Source organism: Aphelocoma coerulescens, chromosome 3, assembly GCF_041296385.1.
Source record: "Aphelocoma coerulescens isolate FSJ_1873_10779 chromosome 3, UR_Acoe_1.0, whole genome shotgun sequence".
Lineage (NCBI taxonomy): Eukaryota > Metazoa > Chordata > Aves > Passeriformes > Corvidae > Aphelocoma > Aphelocoma coerulescens.
This window is the reverse complement of record NC_091016.1, coordinates 8608245-8635057: the sequence shown is the minus strand read 5'-3', so window position 1 is coordinate 8635057 and position 26813 is coordinate 8608245. Positions and strand designations below refer to the sequence as shown.

General features: G+C 40.8%; 1 protein-coding gene across 5 annotated transcripts in view; it reads right to left on the bottom strand.

The window, feature by feature from the left end:
* Positions 1-26813, bottom strand: part of MACROD2 (mono-ADP ribosylhydrolase 2) — an 893560-nt gene that overhangs the window by 299191 nt on the left and 567556 nt on the right. For all 5 annotated transcript variants that reach the window (XM_069009015.1, XM_069009018.1, XM_069009017.1 and 2 more), the window contains exon 7: positions 5030-5060. In XM_069009015.1, the coding sequence (XP_068865116.1) occupies positions 5030-5060 (31 nt within the window). The remainder of the gene's footprint in view (positions 1-5029; positions 5061-26813) is intronic.

Below are 26813 nucleotides of genomic sequence, written 5' to 3'. Positions count from 1 at the left end.
TTTCCTATACAGCCTAGTTTACTCTGTTTATTTTTTCTTTCCAGACTCCCCTTTCACAACATGCAACAAATAAAACCGTGCAATGTTCTGCTCATGACCAGGCCAGAAGCTACAAGTAAGCCACGGTGGCCTGATTCTACAAGCAGCAAGACTTCAATGTAAGAATGATGTTTAAAATGTGGTGAAACTTCATTTCCACCACCTAAATCACCACAGACATTCTGCACTTCCATGGCATTTGGTCTTTTTCTCTCTGTGTTTTTAAAAGAAATGCAAGTACAAATTCATAACAAAACTAAGAGCTGCCACTATCTTTCTTCTCAGAAAGGGTAGAGAACATAATTTTCATGAAATCAAGCTAAGGTACAACATACAGCTATATTGATGTAGAGATAGAAATACACACCAGTTAGAGAATTCAGTTTCATCTTTCTTCCCCCACTTTCTTTCTTCTTTTTTCCCCCTATCTTAAGTTTAAAATAACATTTAAATACTAGTTTCTGTTTCCAGAGAGCAGTTTATTTTGCCAACATAAGTATCTCGGAATGAAGCCAAACCCTATATTACTGTAAAGTAACAGTAAGGAGGGAACACATAGGTGTGCATAGACCATAACATCTTCAATATCTTCCATATGCAGCCTATCCTACAATTACCTCTCAACATATTTGTGACAAACAGGAAAATTCCTGTCTCCTTACATCCATCTGTAGAGCCCTGTTTTAATTTTGCGGCTCGGAAGCTTTGTAGCACCATATCCAACATCCTTGTTCACTTTGCAGGTGGCAAATGCCCCAATTTGTGGAGAGGTTCTTAAAGACACAGTAACTCTTTCAGAAAATCTACTAAATAAAGTGGCATTTCCGTCCAAATCCCCCCTTCTGAAGGTACCTCAGACATAATAAGACAGTAATTATGGGGAAACTGGACATGTAAATGGTGATCCACTGCTATAACATTGTCTTGGGGTGACTTTATGATGTGTATCTCATATCGCTGCTCTATGCCAGAAATTAATTTTGTGCCTTTCTGTGCCTTTAAACTGAGCCTTAGAGGGGGGAGAAAAAAAAAAACTGAGCAGAACTTTCAAAGCAGTGTTTCAAGGACACACAGAGATAGAGACGGCTCTGCGTTCTGCTGCAGCGAGAGAGAGGAGCAGAAGGAAGCACCCTGCTTGCTTTCCAGCCAGCTTTCAGGTTTTTTTTCTCCGGAGGGAGAGGGAGAGTTGAACTTCTGTTTTCCTGGGACTTCATTTTTTTCCCTTCTTCTTTTTTGGACTGTTTCAACATCAGAACACACTGGGACTTTTTCCACCAAGGTGGAGGCCCTGGAGGAGGGCCCACTCCATCCCAGCTCTGAGGAGGAGGAGAGAGGCTACCTACGGAAGGACTCTGAAATCTTCCCAGGTTTCTCTCCACAGCGAGAGGTTTTATTATTTAGCATTATTATCCTCTTCCCATGTGTTTGTTAAATAAATAGTTTTTATCTCTTTCACTTTCCTTCGAAGAAAATTTATTTTTTCCCCGAACCTGGTGGGGGAGGGTGGTTGTAACCTGCCTTCTATCAGGGGATATTTCCAAACTTGCCCAAAACAGCACAAACATGAAAATCTGACACACTACAGCCTAAAATAGCACTTTCTACCCTCTGAACTATAGATTTGTCTACAGATTTTTTTCCAAACAGATAGTAAAATTGCTTTAAAAAGGAAAAAGAGACAAAATGTAAGGAAATTCCTAAAAATCTAACTGGTCTGGCTTAAAAAAAAAAAAAAGAAAAAATAAGAAGACAATGTTAAGATTGCACTTAGGCTTATGTTTGTGTGTTACTTAACAGCTGCTGAGGATGTGTAGCTTGATACTCCAATACCCCCTAATGCCGCGGGAGTGATGTAAATCCCTCAGACCTTCTCGCAAAACAGCTTTATTTAGGAAACTTCATGCTCTTGGTATAAACGAAAGCATTTATTGCAACCGAAGAGAGTAACCCAGGCATCCATGGGGATATAAACCTTCACAGCCTCTGCTTTCTTAGACTGATTAGCAGCTCATAAGCTTATTAAAGGTGATGGGGATCTCTTAGTAAAATATATTAGCGATTGAGGATCTCTTAGGGAATTTTTTTTTCCCAGAGTGCCTGTGGGCAGACTCTCCCATGTTGTGTAGTCCTTACAAACATTTAGCACTGGTTGCTTTCTATGTCATTTTTCAAAGATGAAATCCTTCATTTGAATCTATCAAACTTCTCAATCAAAGATCCTTTGTGAGGGTATTTGTTGCCAGCACTCTTTAAACTGGAGTATATGAAAATTCAAGTTTTAACTGCTGGCACAGTGCAGCAGTCAAATGGCCTTCCCAAGGCTGTAACTTGTTCAAGCTGAAGCATCCACAGCGTGATGGGTGGAGATGGAGGATCAGGAAAGTGTGGAAGAAAGGTAGACTTTTCCTCTATCCAACACCCCGCCCATGGAAAGGAATCTGCCCTTTGCCAAGACCTCAGAAAGAGCCTTGATTGCTTGTTTCTTCCCAGCTTCCTTTTTATGGGAGTAAAGGCGTGCTCTGCAATGATGAAAACAAGAATGGACTGCTCCCCAGAGAAGTGTGAACACTGTCCTAATGACAAGAGTGAAGGTGAGCAATCTGTACATCTACATGAGTCTGGAGAAGAACTCAATCCAGATTCTGAAACTTGATATACTCAGTTGATCTCTTGCAAATTTCTCTGCTTCAATTTGTAGGAGAAATTGAGTCCTCAGCCAGGGATTTCTGAAGGGAAAGCATTTGCTTATATGGATCCAAGATGAGGAAACAAGAAGTGTGTTCGTTCTATAACACTCTACTGGGACAATCCAGTGTTATGTGCACAGCACAAGGATATCCTAATCAGCTTGGCCACCAGGAATGAGGCTGATCCACTTTTTCATCTACACACTGCCTTTATCTAAAGGAATATGCATAGATAAAGGGAAAACCCCAACAAAACCAAAAAGATGAAAGCATAGTTTTGTGGGGTTTGTGTGTATTTTACATTGCAAACATGTCACCACCCACAGTATAATTTTAGCAATGCAACAGCTATCAAATATTCTTGAAAATACTGACACCTGAAGCCAGATGCAGGGCTGCCTGTTTAATTATTACTCTCAGGCAGTACATCTGAAAGTCTGTAAAGAAGGAAAATATTTTTTTAAGTGAGGAATAGAAAGTATTTATTAAAATGCAAACAGTACCATCGATTAGAGGTTGTATTCCCCCCCAAAAAAAGCCACAAAAGCAGCCTAAGAAAAACAGAGCATTTTAGCACAAATACATTTTATTTCCAACAGTGAAAACAGCAAACAATTACAGAAAAAGCATCTGTCACAGTGTAAAATGTTTCAGTAATGCCACAGCTACCTTCAAGAAAAGCATCATAAACCTCACATAAACTCAAGATTCCTGTCAGAAATCCTTTCCAACTTTCTCTGCTGGCTTTGGGGAACCATATTTCTCACCTGCTGAGACTTTTCTATTAACTAGGCCAATTCTAAAAAAAAGTGAACTATTATTATTTGTACATCCCACTTACTAGTAATTTCCATATATTTATAGCACGACTTGCTTTGATTTTGTAAAATAGTAACAAAAATGTATCTATGTAAAAGATCAAGATTTAAGCCAATAAGTCAAGGCCTAAAATGCAAACCTTGCCTCCAAGTTCAAAAGGAGGATCAAAACTGAGAACTGAGGCAGAGCTTTATCTGAAACCAGATTTATATTCAGCCAATTCTAGCGCTCTGCATCACATTCTGCAACAATGCAAATGCAGTTCAAGTAAAAGGGAATACAGCACCCACATTGAATTAGATTTTACCTTCTAAAGCCTATTTCATATTTACAATCATAAATAAAATTAAATGAGGTCCTTGCAAAAGAAGGAACAAGCCTAATATTCCTGCCTTCCTTTCTCCCCTCTTGAATCTGAATTACCTAATTAATCAAAGCTCAAATTATCTTATCTAACAATTACTGTATGTTATGACTTATGTCATACTACATTGTTACATGATGATTTTTTTTTTTTTTAATTTATTGCTGTTTAGCATAAAATCATTGAATAGTTTGGGTTGGAAGGGACTTTAAAGATCATCTGTTTCCAACCCTGCTTTGGACACCTTCCACTAGACCAAGCTGCTCAGACTCCCATCCAACCTGACCTTCAACAGTTACAGGGATGGAGCAACCACGTGTTTCTCTAAAACATCCTTAATTAAAAAACTTGAAATTGTGTAAGTAATCAAATGTACAATCATTTCTATGCATTTATTGAACCTAAGTGGAAGAAAACTCAACGTAGGTTATTGTTTAATGAAAAAAAATTCCCTTTGTAAATTGCATGTTTTCTCAAATTTCTCAGTTTTTTGCTAAATATTGAACTGTTTATTTTCTTCTGCCTTCAAATATCATGCTCACTTCTTTTGGCCAACTAAAAGCAAGTTGACTATTAGTGATGGATTACCTTATGATTACAACAAAGCAAGAGACTTACAATAACCCTTTCCTTCCAGTTCCTTCAGGCCATGTTAATTTGCATATAAATTAATAAACTAAAATTGTGGAAGCAAAACTCAAGGGAACTAAGATAATTTCCTGTTACTCGAGCATGTTGGCTTAGCTATTTTTTTTTTCCTGCCAGTCTTGAACATTGTGACATCTTTCTTGCTTTCCTTCTGGGTGGAAAGCTTTGCCAGACCCCTATTTTTTCCTGTTGAAGCCACAGCAGCATGTTTAAGAGTTACTGCAGAAGTGTAATCAGAGTTTCAAGTCTTCACTCACAAGCTCTAAGGGTTATGCTAAGGGTATATCCCACTTACCAGCACACCAGCATCCAGTCACAGCTGAAGGCTTTGGGCCTCTGTTTTTTAACACAGTATAAATATATTGGCGAGACAAAATGACTGATGAGACATCTGATACAAAATATCACTGTTTGAAATACCAATAATAGGGAAAAATGAGTAAGAATAAGTGACATTGAAGGTCTGTCTTACCATAAATTCCGGTTGAAATACAGGGAAAGGCCTGTAAAACAAATGAAACAAAAAAAAATCAGCAGGATTTCTGTTTACCATACTTTTTATCAAAACCAAGAGTGTTTTTAAATGCCTGTTTCTCAACACCCAGAGATTATATGTTGTAGCATTCACTGTTACAGCAGTCAAATCACAGGCATACTCATGTATGTGAATGTATGTCTGAAATATTCCATATGTGTTCTTTGCTGCCACATTAATAAAGCTGCATTCTTTTTCTCATCTTGAGTTCCAAGCAACATTTGAACACAGAATTATTCTTAAAACTGTCTTTTTGAGCTAAAATTTAATGCTATGAGCTAAAAATTAATGCCATAAGCTACTACAGTAGAAAAAAAAAAAAGTCATATCATGTGGGTAGAGTTAGATAATGTTTCTTCATCAGTAAAACAAGCTTGGCCAGCTTAGACCTTGTTATGCCTCTTTGCCATGCCCTCATTCACTATAATCTCCTTTTTTGATTCAGTTCTTAACCTCAGTTCTTTCAGACGTGGTTCATGGTGTGACCCAACAGAGCTGTACTGTTACAAGCCAAAGGTTTGCAAACTGGTGCAGGGGTAGGAACTGGAAGACGCTGATGAAAAGAAAGAGTACAGCTTTGGGGCAGCTTGGACACCAAAGAATATACAACATGCAACAAGAAATATTACAGACACTGTGCCAGCAAGAACAATAATTTACATTTCGGCTAGCTGTATGTGTTGTCTCGAGATTTGCATTTCTGTGAGCCAGAGTCAGTTTTCCACCAGGAAAAAACAAAGCTGTCATTTCACAAGAGAGGCAATTTTCTTCATGTTCAACTGATATGTGATATCACCTTTGCCTCCCACCTCTGGACTGACAGCAGACACAGCTCAAAGGTATGAGAGCACCTGGGACCAAAATCTCAAATATCCACCCTGAGGCTCCCTCCAGATCCCCCAGCAATGAGTCATCATACAAAAGAAGGAAATTCTCCTTTACTTAATCACACAGGAAAACATTATTCAAAGCTAATGCTTGCTTTATATTTAACCAGGGAATTAATTAGGGAATGGTGATTAAGAAAGGAGAGGTCTAATGGAAAGAATACATCCTCCCCTTCCCTCTGAAAATGCTTAACTAAAATAAAATGGAGGAGAATTATAGTCTCATTCCTTCTCATAGCCACTACAACTTACATCCTGAAAAGTACTTAGCTTTGTAGTTTGTACCCAATAAATCACAAGAATCAGCTCTTTAAAGAAATAAAGAATAGAGTAGAAAAAAGAAAAATCAACCACCACATGGTTACAGAGCTCAGGCTGAGGTGGCAACAGATATTTCAGCAATCAGAGAGAAGCATAGAGGAAGATTTTGTCCATTTTAGAAAAAGATCTTAAAATTCACCACCATTGCAGTTTCCACATGTTAAGAGACCTTTGCTCCAAACAAGTGTTTTGTTTTCTATTCTTTGCAAAATTTGAATAACAGCACAGGACTTGGATACTCATTTGCCTCAGGAAGTGAGTAACTGGGTATTCATGGTTTTCTCTTACTGGCCTGCAACAACTGTGGATGAGGGGAAACAGTGCTGCAGCACCTCCAAAAGTCCACCTGTCCCATAGCTCCTTGGGTAACACCCCACATGGTGCCTAGGGGACACAGCTCCACTACTAACTTCAGATCCCCACATGTGTGACAAAGCCAGCCAACTGGTGGGCCTTGGGCTGGAGTGGCTCTGCAGCCCTCCAGCAGCAAAGAGCACCAGCTCCCCCCAGGTCACTGCAGATTCATGACTGCTACAAAGCAAAGGGCATCAGACTGACACAGCGTCTAAGCTGTGTCACAGCTTAGATCCTTAAGGTTGTAAAAGATCTCTAAGACCACCGAGTCCAGTCATTAAATGAACCTACTTAAAGCCATGACAGGGACCTTGAAGGGATTTACAAGGCTGGCTGATGCACTATGGGACAGGCTCAGCACACACTGCCAGCATCTGGCACCACAGCTGTGTATTGGGGTGCTGGATCCAAGCACCTGCGGGCTCCAGGGGAACAAGCTTCCTTCTCATCACTGCTCAGAGAGAGAAGATGAGAACTGCATTTTCAGCACTGCATGGCAGCCACTTGTCAAACTTGTTCATCTCCATTCACAGAATAACATGCTCTTAGGCCACTCAGCAAGCTCTAGCTGGCAATTTGTGTGTTGTGCATGTTTCCTAGCACTTTAAAAATTATTGTGCAGGCACAATCATTACCTTGCTTTCAGTTTCTGTCATGTAGCTGAAACATATCTGGAATGCAGCTACAAGACTGCATAAAATCCCATCAAGTTCCTCTGGAATATAGGTCTGAGCTGTAACTCAGATGAGCTCTGCCCTCTCCCTCATTCAGAGATGATCACAGCACATAACCAGCAGATGTAATTTCGTAAAATGTGACAGTGCTTTTATTCATTCAAGAAAGACCCATGCCTGAGATCACATATCAACTGTGTTTCTTCTTGGCTCCTAGGGAGACAATTTAGTCTAGATGCCAGGTTGAAATTACTGGCAGAGCAGTAATGGGGAATTCACAGCATGGATATCAGCATACTATAATATTTGGCTTATGGACAAAAGATGTTAAGGCTTCTAACCTTTTCTGTGCATAATAATAACTTAATTATATATCTGATTTCAATTTAAAAAATCTGTTTCACAATAGGTAACATTCATTCCTATGTCCACAATAAAAATGTTTCTCATCTTAATTTGTTGCTGTAACTGCTATTTATTGATGAACCTTTAATTTCTTTGGTACCAAAATAGCATGTTTGCTTTATTTGGGGATTAATAAGAAATGCTACCCTGATAGCACTCAAAACAGACACAACTCTGGAGTTAAACATAATTAATAAAGGCAGGAGCTTCCTACTACTACTGTGCTTTTGCAATTGTCTAGAGAAAGACGCCAAATTAAATCAGGTCTGTGAATACTATAAGACTGAAATTTACTTAATTCCTGTAGGACAGGATGTGGGCACTCAGCCTCTGGTTCTTTTTAATCCAATGTGTCTTTACTAAGGCTACAGCAGCAGTGCTAATTAGGATGAAATGTAATGCAGCTTTATGAGGAACATTTACAATAGTCACCATGTGGAGGCCAAGCTGGACTCTACAACATTTCAGTAAGAAGGACCTGGGTATTTAAATACTTAAGGGCTTATCTACATCAAGGGGTTCTAGTTCACACTGAGCTGCAATGTATTAACTGTTATATATTAGATGAATACAATTGCTAAGTCTACATGACCAGATGCCTCCTACTGCAGCCACAGCTCCTAATTGCTTCCACAGAGCAAGGACTTTCTTCAAATTAAGTGCTCAGCATTCCGAACTGGTCTCCCAGCGTCATTTCTGCCACAACCAAGCCGTATGCAAGGTAAGCACTTTTCTTCCAGCACATGACACAGCAGACAAAAATAATATCAAACACAAATCCTTCTCTGATTTCACTGCACCATCTTATGAAGAGGACTAACTCTCCCGTTTAAAAGCCATTCCTTCCTGCCCCTTGCATAATTGATATTCCTGTTCATCAGCCAAAGCTCCTAAAATGCTTGCGCACCTGAGATGCTTTCCAAAATAACATGCTCTACAAAAATGCTTAATTTCAAAAAGCACAATAAAACAATAAACTTCAGGGACTATTCTATGTCTTTTGCTGCATGAACTATTCACAAGGTACCTATACACATATTTAAGATCAGTAACATCAAACACTCAGAGTCAAGCTTTGCTGCTTTGACTAGATCAAACTTATAAAGCAAATTATTTTATAAACCAGTAACTATAATAAAGGCTCTTTTGCCTTTTAAAAATCCTCATACTACTATCTGGAAAAAAAAAAATTAAAATCTTATGCTATTTTCTAGCCTCTCTCCTGAAATTAATTCTCTTTTTGTCATCATTCTGAACCATAATTTAGCAAACAACAGATTTTGGAAGTAACTATCATTCAAAGAAAACATATGTGAATTGAAAATTCCAACATAATTCCCCATCCTGAAAGTGAAGAAAAAAAAAAGGAACAATTGAATATGACAATGTTTAAGCTCAGTTTTCACTACAGACAATACTAGTATGTTTGTTATGTCTTTAAAGAATAAAAAAAAACCAATTATCACCTCAAAAATAATCAGTGTCTTGAACACAGCATGTCACACACAAGCCTTTAGGCATTTGTTCAAGCTCCCTCATCCACACACTGGAAGGTTCTCTTCACCAGAGTCAAACATTGGGCATGCAAGTGCCGAAAGAGTTGGAGGGAATTCCTTGGTAGAAACATAAACATTCAGCTACTTCACAAGCCTAAAAGTTTACATACCGGCTGTGGGGAGGTTCTCAAAGGATGCTGACAGCTAACAAAGTGCTGCTCAAGCAGCTACAGCTGAAGCTCGGATTCAGACCCAATGTGAAACATCCTTTCTGTATTGTGGCTTAAGACTCTTCTAAAGGACAAAAGGTTTAGAAAATTGTATGCAGCAATAATCAAATTGCAAATAAAAATCCAACAGCTGTGTGGCAAAACAGTGTGTGGCGAACCTGTCAGAAAGCCACTGACAACTGATTGAAGGACTACTATTTAGTTAAAACAACTTGCAACAAGTGCATAGAGAAATTCAACACAACTCAGAAAATAAAAGGTCTGTCAAGTTTCCACAGGACCTCCACAAGTTTCCCCTCCATGCTGGTCCCACTACTTCAGGTAAGTATTTATCACAGAGGTTGAGGTTTTCTTTAAGTCTGTTTATTTACACAAGAGAGCACTTACTGAGAGAGGACACCTAAGAGGTTAAGATGGCAAAAAGAGTATCTTTAAAATTTCCTGTTAACCAAACTAAACAGATCAGTTGGCTGCAGGGGAGGATCTTCCTTTGATGATCTGTTTGCTGCGTGGCAATATTCTCATTGTTCAATTATGTGTCTCAGTTTACACAGCGAATGAAAACTATTTTTTTTATTGAAGTAATCAAAAACTTCAACCAAATGACATTCGTTCAAGAATGAGTGTGGCAAAAAAATATCAAGGAATGACTGCTAAGAATTACAAATTCTTTCTAGCATCTTTGTGTTCTAACTTTACATGAATTTAAGATAGACTTTTGAAGACACAGAAACCAGATGCTACAATGACCTTCACAAGATAATAGCTATATGGAATATGGAATACTGTAATATGGAATTAACTTAAGATGGTTCAATACTTGAGGAATCACAGCAAATTTTTATTTTAAATTTTTCAAATTTAGAATCTTTCAGTAATAGCTCAATTAACTGCCTGGATAAAGGTTTGGACTTTAACTGGATCAAATAATTTGATTTCTCCACACACAAACTTGGTTTTGGGGTGGGGGTTGCCTGTTTTTTTCCCTAAATTATTTGAATATTTGTAGTTAGAGTGAAAAACTTACGGGGGAGCTACAAACTAACAGTTTGGCACATATTTTAAAAATCATCATCCATTTATATTTAGAAATACTGAGATATGAAACTCAACTGCTCAAAGCAGGGCCACCTAAAGCCGGTCACCCAGGACCATGGCCAGGAAAGGTTGGAATATCTCCAAAGATGGAGACCCCACAATGTTTGTGGGCGACCTCCTCTGCAGTTTGACCAACCAGAGAATAAATAAGTCATTTCTTGTGTTTAAATACTGGCCCTCCCAGCTCTCTGCTGTCTGAAGACTCCCCAGAGTGAGTCACTAAAGAAGATCTTTAATAGCACTGGCCCCACAGTCAGCCCCTAGGGTACATGACGAGTGACTAGCTTCCAGCTGGACCTTGTGCCACTGACCATCACCTCGTAAATCCCAGCAGCTGAGCCAGTTTTTAGTCCACCTCTTGCACAGTAAAAAAAATAGACAGAAATACAATAATTGGGCTTATAACACAGCATCTGCCTAGGATGTTTAGAAGCCATTGCAGTTGAAATACCAATTAAAGCAGCAAAAACGCAGATGATAAGGAAAGAATAAAATATCAAAGGCAAATTTAGAACAGATTTATTTATTTTTCCTTTCTATACCATCCTGTGCCAAAGCAGGCTTGAAATGAATGACAAATTGATTTTGAACCACATCTGTGATGTGCTTTTAGCCCCAGTAGAGAACAGTTATGAGTTTCCTTCATGCTGAAGAACAAGAAATTAAAAATCCCCTTTCCTTTTTCAAGAAAAGAAAGGAACATTCACCTACGTGCCCCATATTGCATCAGCCTCATGGTGCTACAGAGCACAGAGCAGTTTCTAGGTTTGCCTCTAGAGTCCTTGAGCTCTCAGTGGCTAATTACTTTGAGAGGAAAAGTTTGAAGATGCAAATTCTTTTACAAGAACAATGCAGATACAGTCCTTATTACTTTTTTTTTTTTAAATGAAGGTTACAGACTATTTTCAGAAGACTAATAATACTATTTAATCATCTTAACTTAAAAATCCCTAATGTATTAAGGAATTCCATTCTTTGAGCCTGACAGGCCATCTGCACAGCAGGCTCTGGGCACTTCTTCCCCACTGCTATATTTCTACTCACAAGATCCTGTGATATCCACCGATCACAGACCTCATCTGATGTGTGCACTGCTAAGAGGAAATCTGGGATCCAGTTTCATCTCTGCTTGCCCATTTCCAGGCTGGAGTTCTGGCCTGAGGTTCTCTCTACAGTTAATGAAGAGGGTAATTAATCTGTTTCAGGTCAAATGAATGGCTCTTGTGGGAAACTGTTGACCACAGAGCAAAGCTCTGTGGTAAATTTCACCTAAATTTACCCAAGCTAAATTTAGGTGAAACAAATCTTTCCCTCAGAACAGGAAATCATATGTACTTGCCAGAAAGATTCAGGAACTCTCTCTATTTTCTAAGTCCTCACCACAGGAATATTATTCCACTGATTCAATATAAAATTACTTTTAATGAAAAATGTTGACCCAGACTTCTCCAGCTTCATGAGATGAGCAGGGACTTCCAAGGCCAGAAAAATCCACTCTGTTTCTCCAAAGAGTCAATTAAGAACTACACAGAACCCTCAGTTTTGTGCATTGGTTTCATGTCCAGGAGCACAGCTGTGAGAATCAGATCTGCTATACTCAGTGCAGGCTGCTGGTAGCCCAGGGAGATTTCCACCCCAGAAAATGCCAATGCTGAGCCACACATGGTACCCAGAAGACACAGGCATTGCAAGCCTGGCCCAAGTCCACATGGGCTGGTAGGAGAGGACACACCTAATGCAGGATCAACATTTCCAACATCCAGGTCATTACTTACTAGCAACTTCTTAATGAGCTCGTGTCTAGGTCCCTCATTCAAATCAATATTGTGCCACATCTATTACATTTATAATATTTTCAAATGAAAAGAAAAAGGAATAAGAACCCACAAGACTATATATTGATATAAAAACTTTAGAAAGGAGATATTTAGCAACAGAGGTGTTTACTGACCACAGTGACAATTACTTCATCCTTAACACTAGGTTAGCCTGTTCTTACTGCTTCATCTAAACCAACATACCCAAGGAAATACCACTGCACCTTTACTGTGGTTTGATTCAGCTCTAAGCCAACCTTGCAAGAAAGTTATTAAGTGACATTAACATAGTAGTGAGATCACACTCTGACAAACAAGAATGAGGTAAGTTAAGGGCAGATGGATATTGAGGCTTTCCTCTAAATGTCCTTAATTTGGAAGGTTTTAGACATACTGTCTCCTGAACCTCAGTGCAATTTTAGTTTTTTACAATTTGTGATATTTATAGCTCCCATTTCTATAAGTAAGATGTAATTTTAATGCAGGTCTAATAGTTCCAACTGCCATTGACACAGATTGTAAAATGAAAAAGGGAGAATACCTTGTTGAGTGAGATACTATTTTATATCGCTCCTGCCACCCTAACCACTGCAATACAGTGGGTTAATGTCTTATTTGGATTCCAACCTTGTCAACACATCAAAGACCCTCCCAGGTGAAGAGGAGCAGGGCTATGCAATTGATCTCCCATAACCTGTAACGTCTCTGTCACTCTGGTCCTGGGTGAGCGACTGCAATGCATGTTTCTTTCTGAGAGAGGTAAGAGAGATGCCTTGAAGAAGTACACAATGATGAAAGGTATGAGACAGGCACAGACCTTGGGAAATGTCAAGGGAGATCACAGTCAAAATTGCCTTCTTTATCCAAAATAAGTAACAGCAGTTGTGGATTATGCGACTATAATTCTGTGGAGGAGGTCTGGTAACATAAATTACAGTAAGGACAACTTGAGACTCTTTTTAAAGACCAAGCAGGTTATTCGTAATTTTAGCTTATATTCTACTGTTCCCAGGCACAGTTCCTACAGATATTTCTGTGGCTATCATGAGTCCCCTCAGTGCAGTGCTTTTCCCCTCCCTATTTATTATCGGCTGTCACCCCACTCTATCATTTTTTCCTTTCCATCCTTCTGCACACTCCTCCCCGATCACAGATTGCTGCCATATGCCCTGTTCCAAATTCACTGCTTCCATTATCACTTCCCTTACAGCTGGGGCACATCTGCTCTCAGATCCACTTTACAATTTTTCCTAAGGCCCTGCCTTGCTTTCAGCATTGCTGGAATGCCTGTGCAAGGAAGGCAACAGCTACAGGAAACTAGCCACCATCTGTGGCTTGATTCAGAACCATTGCAGGCAGCAAGAAACCCTCAGCTTCAACTACAATCCAAACACTATTTCCACTGGTTTTTCTCTTTCAAACTGCTATTGAATGACACAAATAAACAAGGTAAACTGCCCCAATATTACCAAAACCAGGTCAGCAACTCTGGATACCTCATTTATGGCACACTGGGTTTGGTTCAGAAAACACAAAACAACAGACTTGCTGCCTGAAAGAAGGTTCTGGAAAAATCAGTGGCAATGTGCTCAACAGGGGCCTCAGAAAATGAGGAGTCCTAAAGAGAGGCCAATCCAGGTTTGCAGGTTCTGACACATTTCCTCATTCTGAGTAACCCTGACACTGTTTCTACCAAGTTGAATGAATCTGCATAACGCTTTCCTTGGCATCAGTAAATGTGTCAGGATTTGTCTCAATAAAACTTCAATGTCAATGCAAGAAAGGCTCTCATACATATGGGAAAAGTAGAAAGAAAAAAAACCCCAAAATCTGAAAAAATACATCTATTTTCTCTAAGTTCCTTCAGCTTTCATTCTCTTATAGACATTTATTCCTCGTCTCAGGAGGTGTTGCTGCAAAAATACAAGGTTAACAATTTTAAATAGAATTGTGACTTTAATTTTCCATGTCCTCCTATTTAATGTAATGATCCAGACAGGTTTTTTTATTGAATTCAAGTAACATAATGACTTGTCAAATTCTTCCTACTTTCAAATGTTCTGTATGGAAATAACTGGTATGTATATTTTTAAAATGGCAAAAACAGCTGAAGCGAATAAAAGGCATAAAGATTTCTCTCTCTTTTTAAATACATTTTTCCCAAATGAAGAAAACTGCACAGAGCAGTCAAAATGAAACACAAAAATATAACTGTAACTTTGATTTCCCTGTCTTTTCTGGTTGAGTTATCCCCAGACGCCTTTTACATTAAAAAAAAAAAAAAAAAAAAAAAAAAAAAAGGCATATTGAAATCTCTGTGCTGTTGCTTTCCTTTTTTTTAAGGAAAGACAGACATGAAAAGATCTGAACCAAAGACACATAATTATTCAAGAAACATTATAAGAAATAACCACTTGCATTACTAATACTTTATCATTCATGCAAACTATTTAGCATGAGAGACAAAAGCAGCTTAAATATATACATACAGCTATGTGTATGTCAAAGAGATACCATCTCTGGAGAACAAACACAGAGAAGGGGAAAAACCAACAAAAACCCAGCCAATACCAAAAAATCCCAAAGGAGGGACGAAAATGAATGAAATTAAGAACTTGTACCTGAGGATGCTAAAGGTTTGGCATAGTTAAATGGTTTTACAGTTTCTTGTTTTCAAATACCTTGATGAGAATTAAGAGTTAACTGCAAGGTTCCGTACCATGTGCTGTGGTAATGACTGTATAAAGCAAAGGGGGAAATACTGATATAGTATTAGAGCCCCAGTTCTTTTTTGTGTCTTTTCTCCAAGCACCCATTGATTTCAGCAAGTGTTCTTCACATGTAGTGACTCCACAATGGGGCTCTAATTGCTTCTTTTCAGACTGATGTGAAGGCATAAACACGCATAAATTTCCATTTGTGCTCATAGGATTTATATGGCAAACACTACTTGTTTTTCTTCCTGAGTCTGTTCCCCTGGCTCTTGTACTTTTAAGGTCTACTCCAACAGAATGCTTCTGTCTTGCATTAAAATACAGTTATGAAATTCATAACTAAACAGTACTTTAAACCATATTGTTTAATCTATGACTTTTCCTCTGACAAGTGTGAAAACGTGTGCAGTATGACAGAAGGTTTGCTATAGTAATTGCATGTTGTGATTGAATGAGAGAGTAACAACGACGGAAATAACTGTCTTGCTGAAATTGCTGCAGAAGGTAAGTTGCTCCTGTATAGTTTTAACTCATGCACCATCTGTTTCCACAGTCCTTTAAATGTTTCTTCAACTAGTTAAGGGATTTTATTGTTGTTCCTATAGGCATTGCCACATTTTTTCTGACCTTTTGCACATTGTACTTTGGAAAGTGTGTCTCTCCATCCCTTTCAGTCCTTCCTCCCCTCAAACCCTACTCATTGGGACTCATTCATCCACTGCCCACATCTGACAAACCTCCCACTCATGTTTTCTAAATTCTTGCCACATTAGCTAGCAAAAAGGAGATTATATATGGGCAAAATGTGTAGGTCCCTTTGTGTATTTTTCCAGTAGATGGAGACACAGTGTTTATTTCCCTAAAGTTGACATTATTAAACATCAGTTCAAGAATCAAGTAATATTCAAAAATTATTACAGTCAAGACTTACCTAGCTGTGAAAAAAGAAATATATCTGAATAATAACCACACTGCAGAGTTGAATTACAATGCTAAATCCTTTCCAATACAGCACTAAGTAACGCTGCATTAAACTTAATAGATTATCAAGACTAACTCTTAATTTAAAAAACCCAAACAGCTCAAGTTAAAGTGAAAATGAACAACAAACAAAATCTCTTCATCTAAAGCATTGTCCCCTTTACACATCAGCAAAGCTCTACAACGAAATTACCAGCACAACAAAACTGTTATTATAACATGGCACACAGTGCCATTACGTTACCACAGTAAGGTTGTAGTTACAACAACCTTGTAGTTACAACAACTAAGGTCCCTTCAATTCAAACCTCCAGGTGAACAAAAAAAAATAGGGGCTATCAGGTGAAACCAACGTGTTGCAAGTTAAAAATGAACAAAAGGAGATTCTTTTTCACATTAAACAGTGGATGCCACAGAAATGAGAAAAGCTTATGGGAGCTGAAAATCAATAATATGAATTCACCTAAGAAAAAAGCCAAAGAGCTATTTAAAGCATGAAGATAAAACCTGTGGATCAGAAAGTGCCTAAGTGATGAAAAGCCAGGGCTAGGAAAGTGTTCTGACAACTGCCATTCAATGCTTACCCCATCCTTACACTCCCCACTCAGCATCACCTTTCAGCCAAAGCAAAGGCAGGGCACTGACTAAGACACACATTTGGTCTGACCCAGCATGGCCCTTCATACACTCCTCAGCAAACTTTCTGCATAACTATTGAGAAAATTATGAACAAACTGGCAAGAGGTGAAGGTTTTGGGGGTTTTTGTAAGCTAAAATCTGTGAAAACAACGAATTGCATCAGAGTAGCAATTGCCAAAATGGCAAATGACCACAAGCCTCCTCTGCCCTGACCAAGACAGGCTTTTAGAGAGCAAGTCTTCCATCCCATTTGCTTCTGCGGATGTCCTTTTGAGAAATCCTTCCCTGTAAAGATAATCAGGACCATCAGGCAGGGGAGTTTATTGCATGCCATGCTCTTGCTTCTCCGTGGCATGAACAAGGAACATGTAACACACATGCCAGTGCTAATCATAAAAGGGACTACAGACCCTCCTTATCCTTAATGGATTTGCTCCAGCCACCAGGCAGCGTTCTCACTTCCCTTGTGAAGCCTCTCTCCCTCTGGCCTCCTTTGTTTGTTCCCAATGTGCTGCTGTAGGACGCTTTAGGAAAGACTTTATCACTGCACAATGAACACCTCTGAATCCAAAACATAAAATACTACATCGCCTTATCTTTATGACAAAAGAAGACATGTTTTATGCTCACCTTTCATAAACATACTGAATACACTGATGTTCATAATATTTTAAATATTTGACAAATCTCTACTTCTGCTATATCTTTTTTTTTTGGTAACTCACTGTTCCATCTGAGAGCAGCATTCTCATTATAAAGCCCCCTAAGAAACATACCATCCCCAGCAACATCTTAAGAGTTGAGCATGTGATTTACCTTTCCAGACAGAACTGTTTTCAAGAAGTCATCCAAAATCACTTTCAGAAAATTTCTCCCCAAGGAGTGACAACTAATTAAGAATCCATTCATGGGTTAGTAATTTACATGATTCCATTGTGGATTCTGCAATTTTTATCTAAAGTCTTTGAAGTTTATATATAATGTCAGTCATTCTGAGTCATCAGTAAATTACAACCCTCTTTACTGCGCTGCTGGAAATGCCGTTAAATATATGGAGCAAATCTGGTCCTGACACCACTCCCCCTAATACTGCTGTTAACCTCTTTCATTGAGAGAACAGCTTGTTTATTCTTTGTATTAATTTCTCATTTGCTAATTGATTTTTAATCCATAACTTTTGAAGGCTATTGATTTCTCCATCCTATGAATCTTTTTCGGTCTATTGTTTGGTCAATAAACAATGCTGCTTATTTTCTCAAAAATACCCAGCAAGGAGGGAGGCTGCCGCTGCAGCACAAGCTTTTGTGGTTTAGTTGGTGACAGAAATAAAGTAGGAGACTCTCTCTAGAGTGTCCAGACTAGACAGTTAAGACTTTCATCCTTAGTTCAGTTAAGGGGGCACACACTGCCCAGGACAGATGGGTAGAGCTGGGCAAAAACAGCAATTCTAAGTGAAAGTAGAAGCAAACAGAAAACAGGGAGACCAATACATGTGACTCTCCAGACAAGTTTTGAGCTGTTCTAATAATAAACCAGAGAAATAGATTAAACATTACATATTACTGAGCAGTGGACCCTGACCTTTCTCAGTCCATACACCGAAAGCAACGTCAGCCCTTGTCTTCCCTGGCACATGGAGCACTGTGACAGCAACCCTGGCTTCAGCTCGCTCAAGCGAGCTGTAGCCACAGGACAAAGAGCACTGCTAAAGGTTTTGGTTTTTCTTCTTCTGAAGAAATTATTTTATTTTACAGATGTTATGACAGTAAGCACTCCTCATAAAAATAGTGGCACAATGACTAATGATACATCAAAATTCTGTGGTTTGAGCTGTATATGGAATATATTTGGGATGATCTGGCTGATTACCAACATAGTATTACAAGTGTAACACAAAGCTGTCTCATTTCTCTCTTTCAAAATATTCCTTCAAACCCAGTGTCTAAAAAAATTGACAAATTGTAAGCTGGTGTGTCACTTTGTCAAATCCTAACAGCTAACACTACCTCTTCAGTGGGCTCCTGGTCCTTAAACAGCCATCTTTAATATACCAGCAATAAAGAAGCATAAGCTAAGACTGATTTTCTCTCTTCAGCTGCTGGGATCAGTCCAGACAACCCATAAATTCTTTATGAACTAAAAAGCAGAAACTTAAAATACACAGATTAAGCTAAACCACTTTAATACACTTCAGGATTTTGGCTACCACTTCACCTGTAATTAACATCAACACTAGTCTGTTTTACCATATTAGAACCAGTATGGCCGTAAGTCTAGCATTATGGTAGGAATATAAAGTGGCCAATCCCATAATGTGACTTGTGGAAAATCCATATGTGATGTGGCAAAAATTGTAGTCCTTTCTCCTCAAGCCCTGAGAGTTTCCAGGACATGGTTATGCCATCATTCAGGATAGTGAAGGACACCTGTAATGGATTTCCATCTACAGAAAAGCCTCGTCTGAGAACTGAAAGGAAAATTGTGTGATGATGTAGGATAGAAGGGGAAAGAGGATGAGGATACGAGTTTTGCTCTAAGAGCACCTGTAAGATCAAAGAGTTTCAGAGAGCATTTGGCTGTAACTGCAGACACTGTAAATCACAAATTTATCAGTATTAGAATTTTAATGCAGAAACTCCAAGGACAAACAAGTAGCAAACCTACTTCATAAAATACTAAACGCTTCCTTCTCACAAAACACTTTCCTCACTAGAATCACACAATCACAGAAGCAGAATCACAGAATGAACTAGGTTGGAAAAGACCTTTGAGATCATCAAGTCCAACCTATGACCTAACCTAACACCTCCTCATCAACTAAACCACGGTACTGAGTGCCACATCCAGTCTTTTTTTTAAACACATTCAGGGACAGTGACTCCACCACCTCCCTGGGCAGACGATACCATTGCCCAATCACTCTTTCAGTGAAGAATTTTTTCTGACATCTAACCTAAACTTCCCCTGCCACAGCTTAAGACTGTGTCCTCTCGTTTTGTCAGTGGTTGCCTGGGAGAAGAGACTGACCCCCACCTGGCTACATCCTCCTTTCAGCCAGTTGTAGTGAGTGATAAGGTCTCCCCTGAGCCTCCTTTTCTTCTGGCTAAACAACCCCAGCTCCCTCAGCCGTTCCTCATAGGGCTTGTGTTCCAAGCCCTTCACCAGCCTTGTTGCCCTCCTTTGGAGGTGTTCAAGCTTCCTCAATGTCCTTCCTGAACTGAGGAGCCCAGAACTCGACACAGTACTCAAGGTGTGGCCTCACCAGTGCTGAGTACAGGGGAAGAATGACTTCCCTAGTCCTGCTGGCCACTATTCCTGATACAGGCCTGGTGCCACCGGCCTTCTTGGCCACCTGGGCACACTACTGGCTCATGTTCAGTCGGCTGTCGACCAGCACCCCCAGGTTCCTTTCTGCCTGGCCACTGTCTAGCCACTCTGTCTCTGACCTGTAGTGCTGCAGAGGTTTGTTGTGGCCAAAGTGCAGGACCCAGCACTTGGACTTTTTAAACTTCATGTTGTTGGACTTGGCCCATCTATCCAACCTGTCCAGGTCCATTTGCAGAGCCCTCCTACCCTCCAACAGGTAGGACACATACTCCCAGCTAAGTGTCATCTGCAAATTTACTGATGGTGGACTCAACCCCCTCATCCAGATCATCAGTGAAGATATGAAACAGGACTGGCCCCAGCACTGATCCCTGGGGGACACCACTAGTGACTGGCCACCAACTGGATGCAGCACCATTCACCACCACTCTCTGGGCCTGGCCATCCAGCCAGTTCTTAAACCAAGAGTTTGCACCTGTCCAAGCTGTGGGCTGCCACCTTTTCCAGGAGTGTGCCATGGGAGATGGTGTCAAAGGCTTTGCTGAAATCCAGGTAGACAACATCCACAGCATTGCCCTCATCCACCAGGAGGGTCAACTGATCATAAAAGGAGATCAGGCTGGTCAGGCAGGACCTGCCCCTCCTAAATCCATGCTGTCTGGGTCTGATACCCTGGCCATCCTCTAGCTGCCGTGTGATGGCACTCAAGATGATCTGTTCCATAACCTTGCTGGGCACTGAGGTCAGGCTGACTGGTGTGCGGTTTCCCGGATCCTCCTTCTGGCCCTTCTTGTGGATGGGCATCACACTGGCCAGCTGCCAGTCATCCAGGACCTCCCCAGTGAGCCAGGACTGATGGTAAATGATGGAGAGTAGCTTCACAAGCTCATTTGCCAGCTCCCTCATCACCCTAGGATGGATCCCCTCTGGTCCCATACACTTGTGAGCATCTAAGTGGCTCAGCAGGCCTCTGACTACTTCCTCCTGGATAACAGGGGGCTATTCTGCTCCCTGTCCCCATCTACCAGCTCAGGAGGACAGCTGTCCTGTGGATGAGCTGTCTTATTGCTGAAAACTGAGGCAAAGAAGGTGTTAAGTACCTCTGCCTTTTCCTCATCTTCAGTTACAAAATTCCCTCCTGCATCTAATAGAGAATGGAGGGTGTCCTTCTCCTTCCTTTTGCCATTAATGTATTTATAAAAATATTTTTATTGTCCTTCACAGAAGTTGACAGATTGAGTTCTACCTGGGCTTTTGCCTCTGTAATTTTTTTCCTACATGACCTAGCAACTCTCTTAAGCATTTCCTGAGATACCTGACCCTCCTTTCAAAGGTGATACAACCTCTTTTTTTTCCTTAGTTCTTTCAAAAGCTCCTTGCCTATCCAGGCTGGTCATTTTCCTCGTCAACTCATCTTTTGGCACATAGGGACAGTCTGTTCCTGTGCCTTCAAGACTTCTGTTTTGAAGCATGCCCATCCTTCCTGGACTCCTTTGTTTTTAAGGGCTGCTTCCCAAGGAACTCTCTGAATAAGTCTTTTGAATAGGCTGAGGACTGCCCTCCAGAAGTCCAGTGTGGAAGTTTTGTTGATGCCCCTCCTTGTTTCACAGAACATTAAGAACTGTTATGTCATGGTCACTGTTCCCCAGACAGACTCAGAGCACCACATCTCCCACCAGCCCTTCTCTGTCTGTAAACAGCAGGTCTAGCAGAGCCCCACCCCTGGCAGGCTAACTCACCAGCCGTGACAAGAAGCTCTTCTCCATTCACTCTAAGAACCTCCTAGATTTCCTCTTCTCTGCTGGTTGAGTTCCCAGCAGATATCTGGCACGTTAAAGTCTCCTACAAGAACAAGTGCTGGCAATCTTGAAATATGATCCAGCTGCTTATAGAATAATTCATCCACCTCTTCGTCCTGGTTGGGTGGTCCGTAACAGACTCCCACCAGGATATTGGCCTTGTTGGCCTTCCCTGTGATTTTTATCTATGGGCACTCGACTTCATTGTCATTAGTCTCAATTTCCATGGTGTTGAGAGCCTCCCTTATATACAGAGCCACCCCTCCACCTCTTCTCCCTCACCTGTCTCTTCTGAAGAGCTTGTAGCCATCCATTGCAGCACTCCAGTTATGTGAGTCATCCCACCACCTTTCTGTGATGGTGACTATGCCATACCTTTCCTGCTGTACCATGGCTTCCAGCTCCTCTTGTTTGTTACCCATGCTGTGTGCATTAGTGTACATGCACTTCAGGAGGGCTGCAGATTTCACCCAAATCTGGCTTAGCACCCTTAGGGTCCTCTCTGGAGAGCCTGGTTTCATCCCCCTCCCCCTTCAAACCTGGTTTAAAGCCCTCTCAATGAGTCCCGCCAACTCATAGGCTGGAATCCTTTTGCCCTTAACAGATAGATGGAGCTCATCTGGCTCCAGCAGGCCACATGCCATGAAAGTTGCCCTGTGATCAAAGAACCCAAAATTCTGCCGATGGCACCAGCCCTTCAGCCATTCATTGATAAAGTGGGTTCTCCTGTTACTTTTACCATTTGTCCCTGCCACTGAAGGGACTGAGCAGAATCCCTGCCTGTGCTCCTGCCCTGTCAACCACTCAACCCAGAGCCCTGAAGTCCCTTTTAATTGTTCTGGTGCTCTTCTTTTCCATCTCATCACTGCCAGCCTGGAGTATGAGCAGTGGGTAATAATCACAGGGCTGAATCAGCCCAGGGAGTCCCCTGGTGCTATCCTGTACCCAGGCCCCAGTAAGGCAGCAGACCTCCCTGTGGGATGTGTCCAGCCGACATACAGGGCCCTCTGCTCCCCTCAGAAGGGAGTCACCTACTATGACTACCCTTCTTTTCTTTTTAATGCTAGAGGTAGTGATCTGTCTGACAGGGGAAGTGTAACTGGGAGGCTCTATGGGCAGATTATTTTCTTCCGTGTCATCTGGCTAACCCTCTGGATCCAGGGCCTCACACCTATTCTGAAGTGGCACCTGGGTAGGTGATGGGGGTTGGGAGGAATTTTTATTACCTCCCCAAGTTGGGACCCATTTCCACTCCCCTTCATCTACTGGGTCTCCTCCTTCTGCCTGATGGTAGGAGGCATGGAAGTCCTCTGACTCCTGTGGGCTTCTCTCAGGGATGGAAGGGTGAAACTCCACCAGTCTATCTCCCTTTCACTTTCCCTAATACTCCTTAGTTTTTCTACTTCCTCCTTAAGCTCAGCCATCACAGAGGAGATCATTCACCTGTTTGTACTGCAGGCAGGCGTCTTTCGCATTGTCCCTTGGTACTACTGACAGGCTCAGACACTCTGTACAGCAGGGGGTCTAGATAGATGCGTCCCTCTTGAGGGGTTCTGTTTGGATTGGTACACTTCTACAAGCTATAGCTTTTGACTGTTTGGAGACCATTGCTGAAAAAAAGCCCAAAACCAAGCAAAATAAAATAAAAACCCCACTAGCAGGAGGATGACTTCAACCTTGCCTGCTTGCCCTGCCTGCGCGAACTGCCGTGCCACACCCTCAGAGATGACGCCCCTGTTTGTCCACTCCCGTTTGCTGCGCTCCGGGTTGCCGCGCTCCCTAAAGCCTTCTTTTAGTCACACCTCCGATGGCCGGAGGAAGCCACTCCCTGTGCCTGAATAGCTAGCAAGAGGAGCTACATGTAGCTGTGTGGATACATAAGAGCAGGAGGGAGAAAAGTGTCCATCCCCAACTTAAATGTGAGAGTGGTGAAGCCCTGGCAAAGGTTTCCCAGAGAAGCTGTAGATGCCCCATCCCTTGAAGTGTTCAAGGCCAGGTTGGATGGGGTTTGGAGCAACCTGGTCTAGTGTAAGGTGTCCTTGCCCACAGCAGAGGTCTTGGAACAAGATGATCTTTGAGGTCCCTTCCGACCCAAATCATTCTGTAATTCTATTATTTTCCTTATTGTTTTACTTTTATTCTGAAGAAGTGAATTAAATACAAGTAGCAATGGCCCAAACCAATAGTTTCACTATGTTTCCTTACTATCATGAATTGAATACCCCCAAAAGAGATAGATGATGTAGAGAGTTAGTAGATGGCTGTATACAAATGTGAATTTAATTTTTTTTCTCTGTATTATCTCTAATTTCCAAATGCACTTCAACAATGGAATAATTCAAGTTATAGTGCAGTATCAATGTTTTTCTGTTGCATAATTCACTTCATGAAGGGCAGGAAGGTTCATATTTTTGTATTTCATGCAAAAAAAATTACATTTAGCTATGCTGTTCTTAATTATTAGATACAAAAGGAAACTAGCAAATAAATAAACTTTACTCCACAAGAAAAAAGCTGTTAGGCAGTACTCTTCACCGCAACCCAGATCCTGTGTTTCACAATGAAATTCACACTGTCTTAATCCTGAGTCTAGGCTATTAATTATTATGAGAAACAGCATAAATTGATCAAGCTTTGTCATCATAAATTAGAATAAGGCAACTCTTTCCCTTAAAAAAAAATGAAAACAACAAAAACAATCTCTCATTTCACTAGTCAGAGAAGGAAAGTATCCATATGTGATAGAGACTGGAAGTACATTTTACACAGTCTGTGCTCGGAGTCTAGCGCTGAAAGGCAATACAGCACTCAGAGGGGGACCCCACATCCTTGCTAAAATGGAATAGGCTGTAGGATCAGCAACAAAATGCCTGAGGATGCAGTAGGATGCCACTCCCAATATCTGCCTCTGCTGACATTGAGTTTGCTCTGTTGAAGCCTTAATTGTTCAAGTTTTGCAATATTGGCTTTTGGGTAGTGGAAAGAGAGATCTCCTCAAATAAAAATAACAGGACCGCACATTGTTCTCTGTAATTGACCCTGTTGTGGGGGTGAAGCCAATCCTGTCACATGATGGACTGTCAATGGCTGCATCTAATATGGTCTACTCACTTTCTGATACCACTGAAACCTTTTACTGGAGCTGCCTTTTTGTCAATACCTTTCTTTCACATAAATTGAACACAGAGGTAGTTTAGCCACAGAAAATATGATATCTCACCAATATGTTCAGGTCTCTCCCAAGAGAGAAAAATTGAGAAGGAAACAAAGTTAAAGGTGGATTATACATGTAAGCTTTGTTCTATATTCAATCAAATTTTAAGGACAAACGGCTAATATTAAACATCACAATAAAAAGGCCAAACTGGTAAATTGGAAACCCTACAGAAAGAGCGCATAGAAGCCATCACCTGAAATGCTTCCAGCAGAAGTGTCTCAGACATCACGTATCCTGTTTCAACTCAGGTACATAAAAATCTGAATCTGACCCACGGTGTAGTCTTTGGATAGGTCATTATCTCTCTCATATCAAGAAAACCGTATTCCTGATGTTACCAGAACTGCAGCAATAGGCTTAGTTGAGCATACCCAAATCAAGGAGCCATTTTTCTGGTGAGCTACTTATCCATGTTGAAAGAGTAGGGGGAAACGCCAACATTTCTCTGCTGGTTTGCCTGGGATAGAGTTAATTTTCTTCTCAGTAGCTGTGGGACTGTGCTTTGGATTTGTGCTGGAAACTGTGTTGATGACACAGGGATGTTTTAATTATTGCTGGGCACTGCTGACACAGAGCCAAGGCCTTTTGTACTCCTCACCCCACCACACCCACGAGAAGGCTGGGGGGTGCACAAGGAGTTGGGAGGGGACACAACCAGGACAGCTGAACCCAAATGGCCAAAGGGATATTTCAGACCGCACGGCATCATGCTTGGTCTATAAAGCTGTGGGAAGAAGGAGGATGGAAGGAACATCGTGAGTGAAGACGTTTAGCTTTCCAAGTGACCATTATGTGTGATGGGGCCTTGCTTTCCTGGGGATGGCTGAACACCCGCCTGCCCATGGGAAGCTGTGAATGAATTACTTGTTTTCCTTTCCTTGTGTGAACAGCTTTTGATTTCCCTATTAAACTGTGCTTATCTGAACCCACGAATTTTCTCACTGTACTCTTCTGATTCTTTCCCCCAGACCACTGGTGAGGGAGCAAGCGAGTGGCTCTGCGGGTCTTAGTTGCTGGGTGACAATGTTTAAGGACTGAAATATTACAAACATGCCACTCAAATGAACCTATCTGCAGAACACCATGATAAGAGATTTTATTGCCCCTGTAAAACCTGTGAGACCTAGGAAGGCTGCTGCATATTGACTAAGCCAATTTCTCCACCAAGGAATTATCTACATATAAACAGGTTTTGCTATAAGAGCATGCCATGACATTGAAGATGAGGGGCTAGTGGGAGAAACAAGTGTTGTCAAGACCACTTCCAAACAAAAGTGTTTTTGAACCTCACGAGGTATTTCTTTTGGCAAACAAAACAATTTTTATTCAGCCATCTCTATCTCCTGTACATTTCTAGAAAGATATGCTCCCTGAGCTACCTATTACATAATTTAGTTCCTGGAATCTACTGTAATAATAATACTCTGTATATAAAAATAGGTCTAAAAGGGTTTTTTAGGGATGCCAATGCATTCAAAAGTCACAAAACTCTAGAATTGAGATTGTTCCACAGTTCTTCACGTATTTACACTGCCTTGAATATATTTTTTACATCTCCATGCATTTCTTTCTGCTGAGCCCGAACTTGTTCCATTTATAAAAGCACAACTCATGTTATTAGCATGAGCTGGGTAATTTTAAGCATCTTCTGAAGGGAGGGCCTCATGCTTCCTGGGTATTTCCAACTCTCCAAAGCATTCCTACAGCCATACAACACACTCCAGAAAAGGATTTGTGAATATCTGGATACATCAGCAGCATA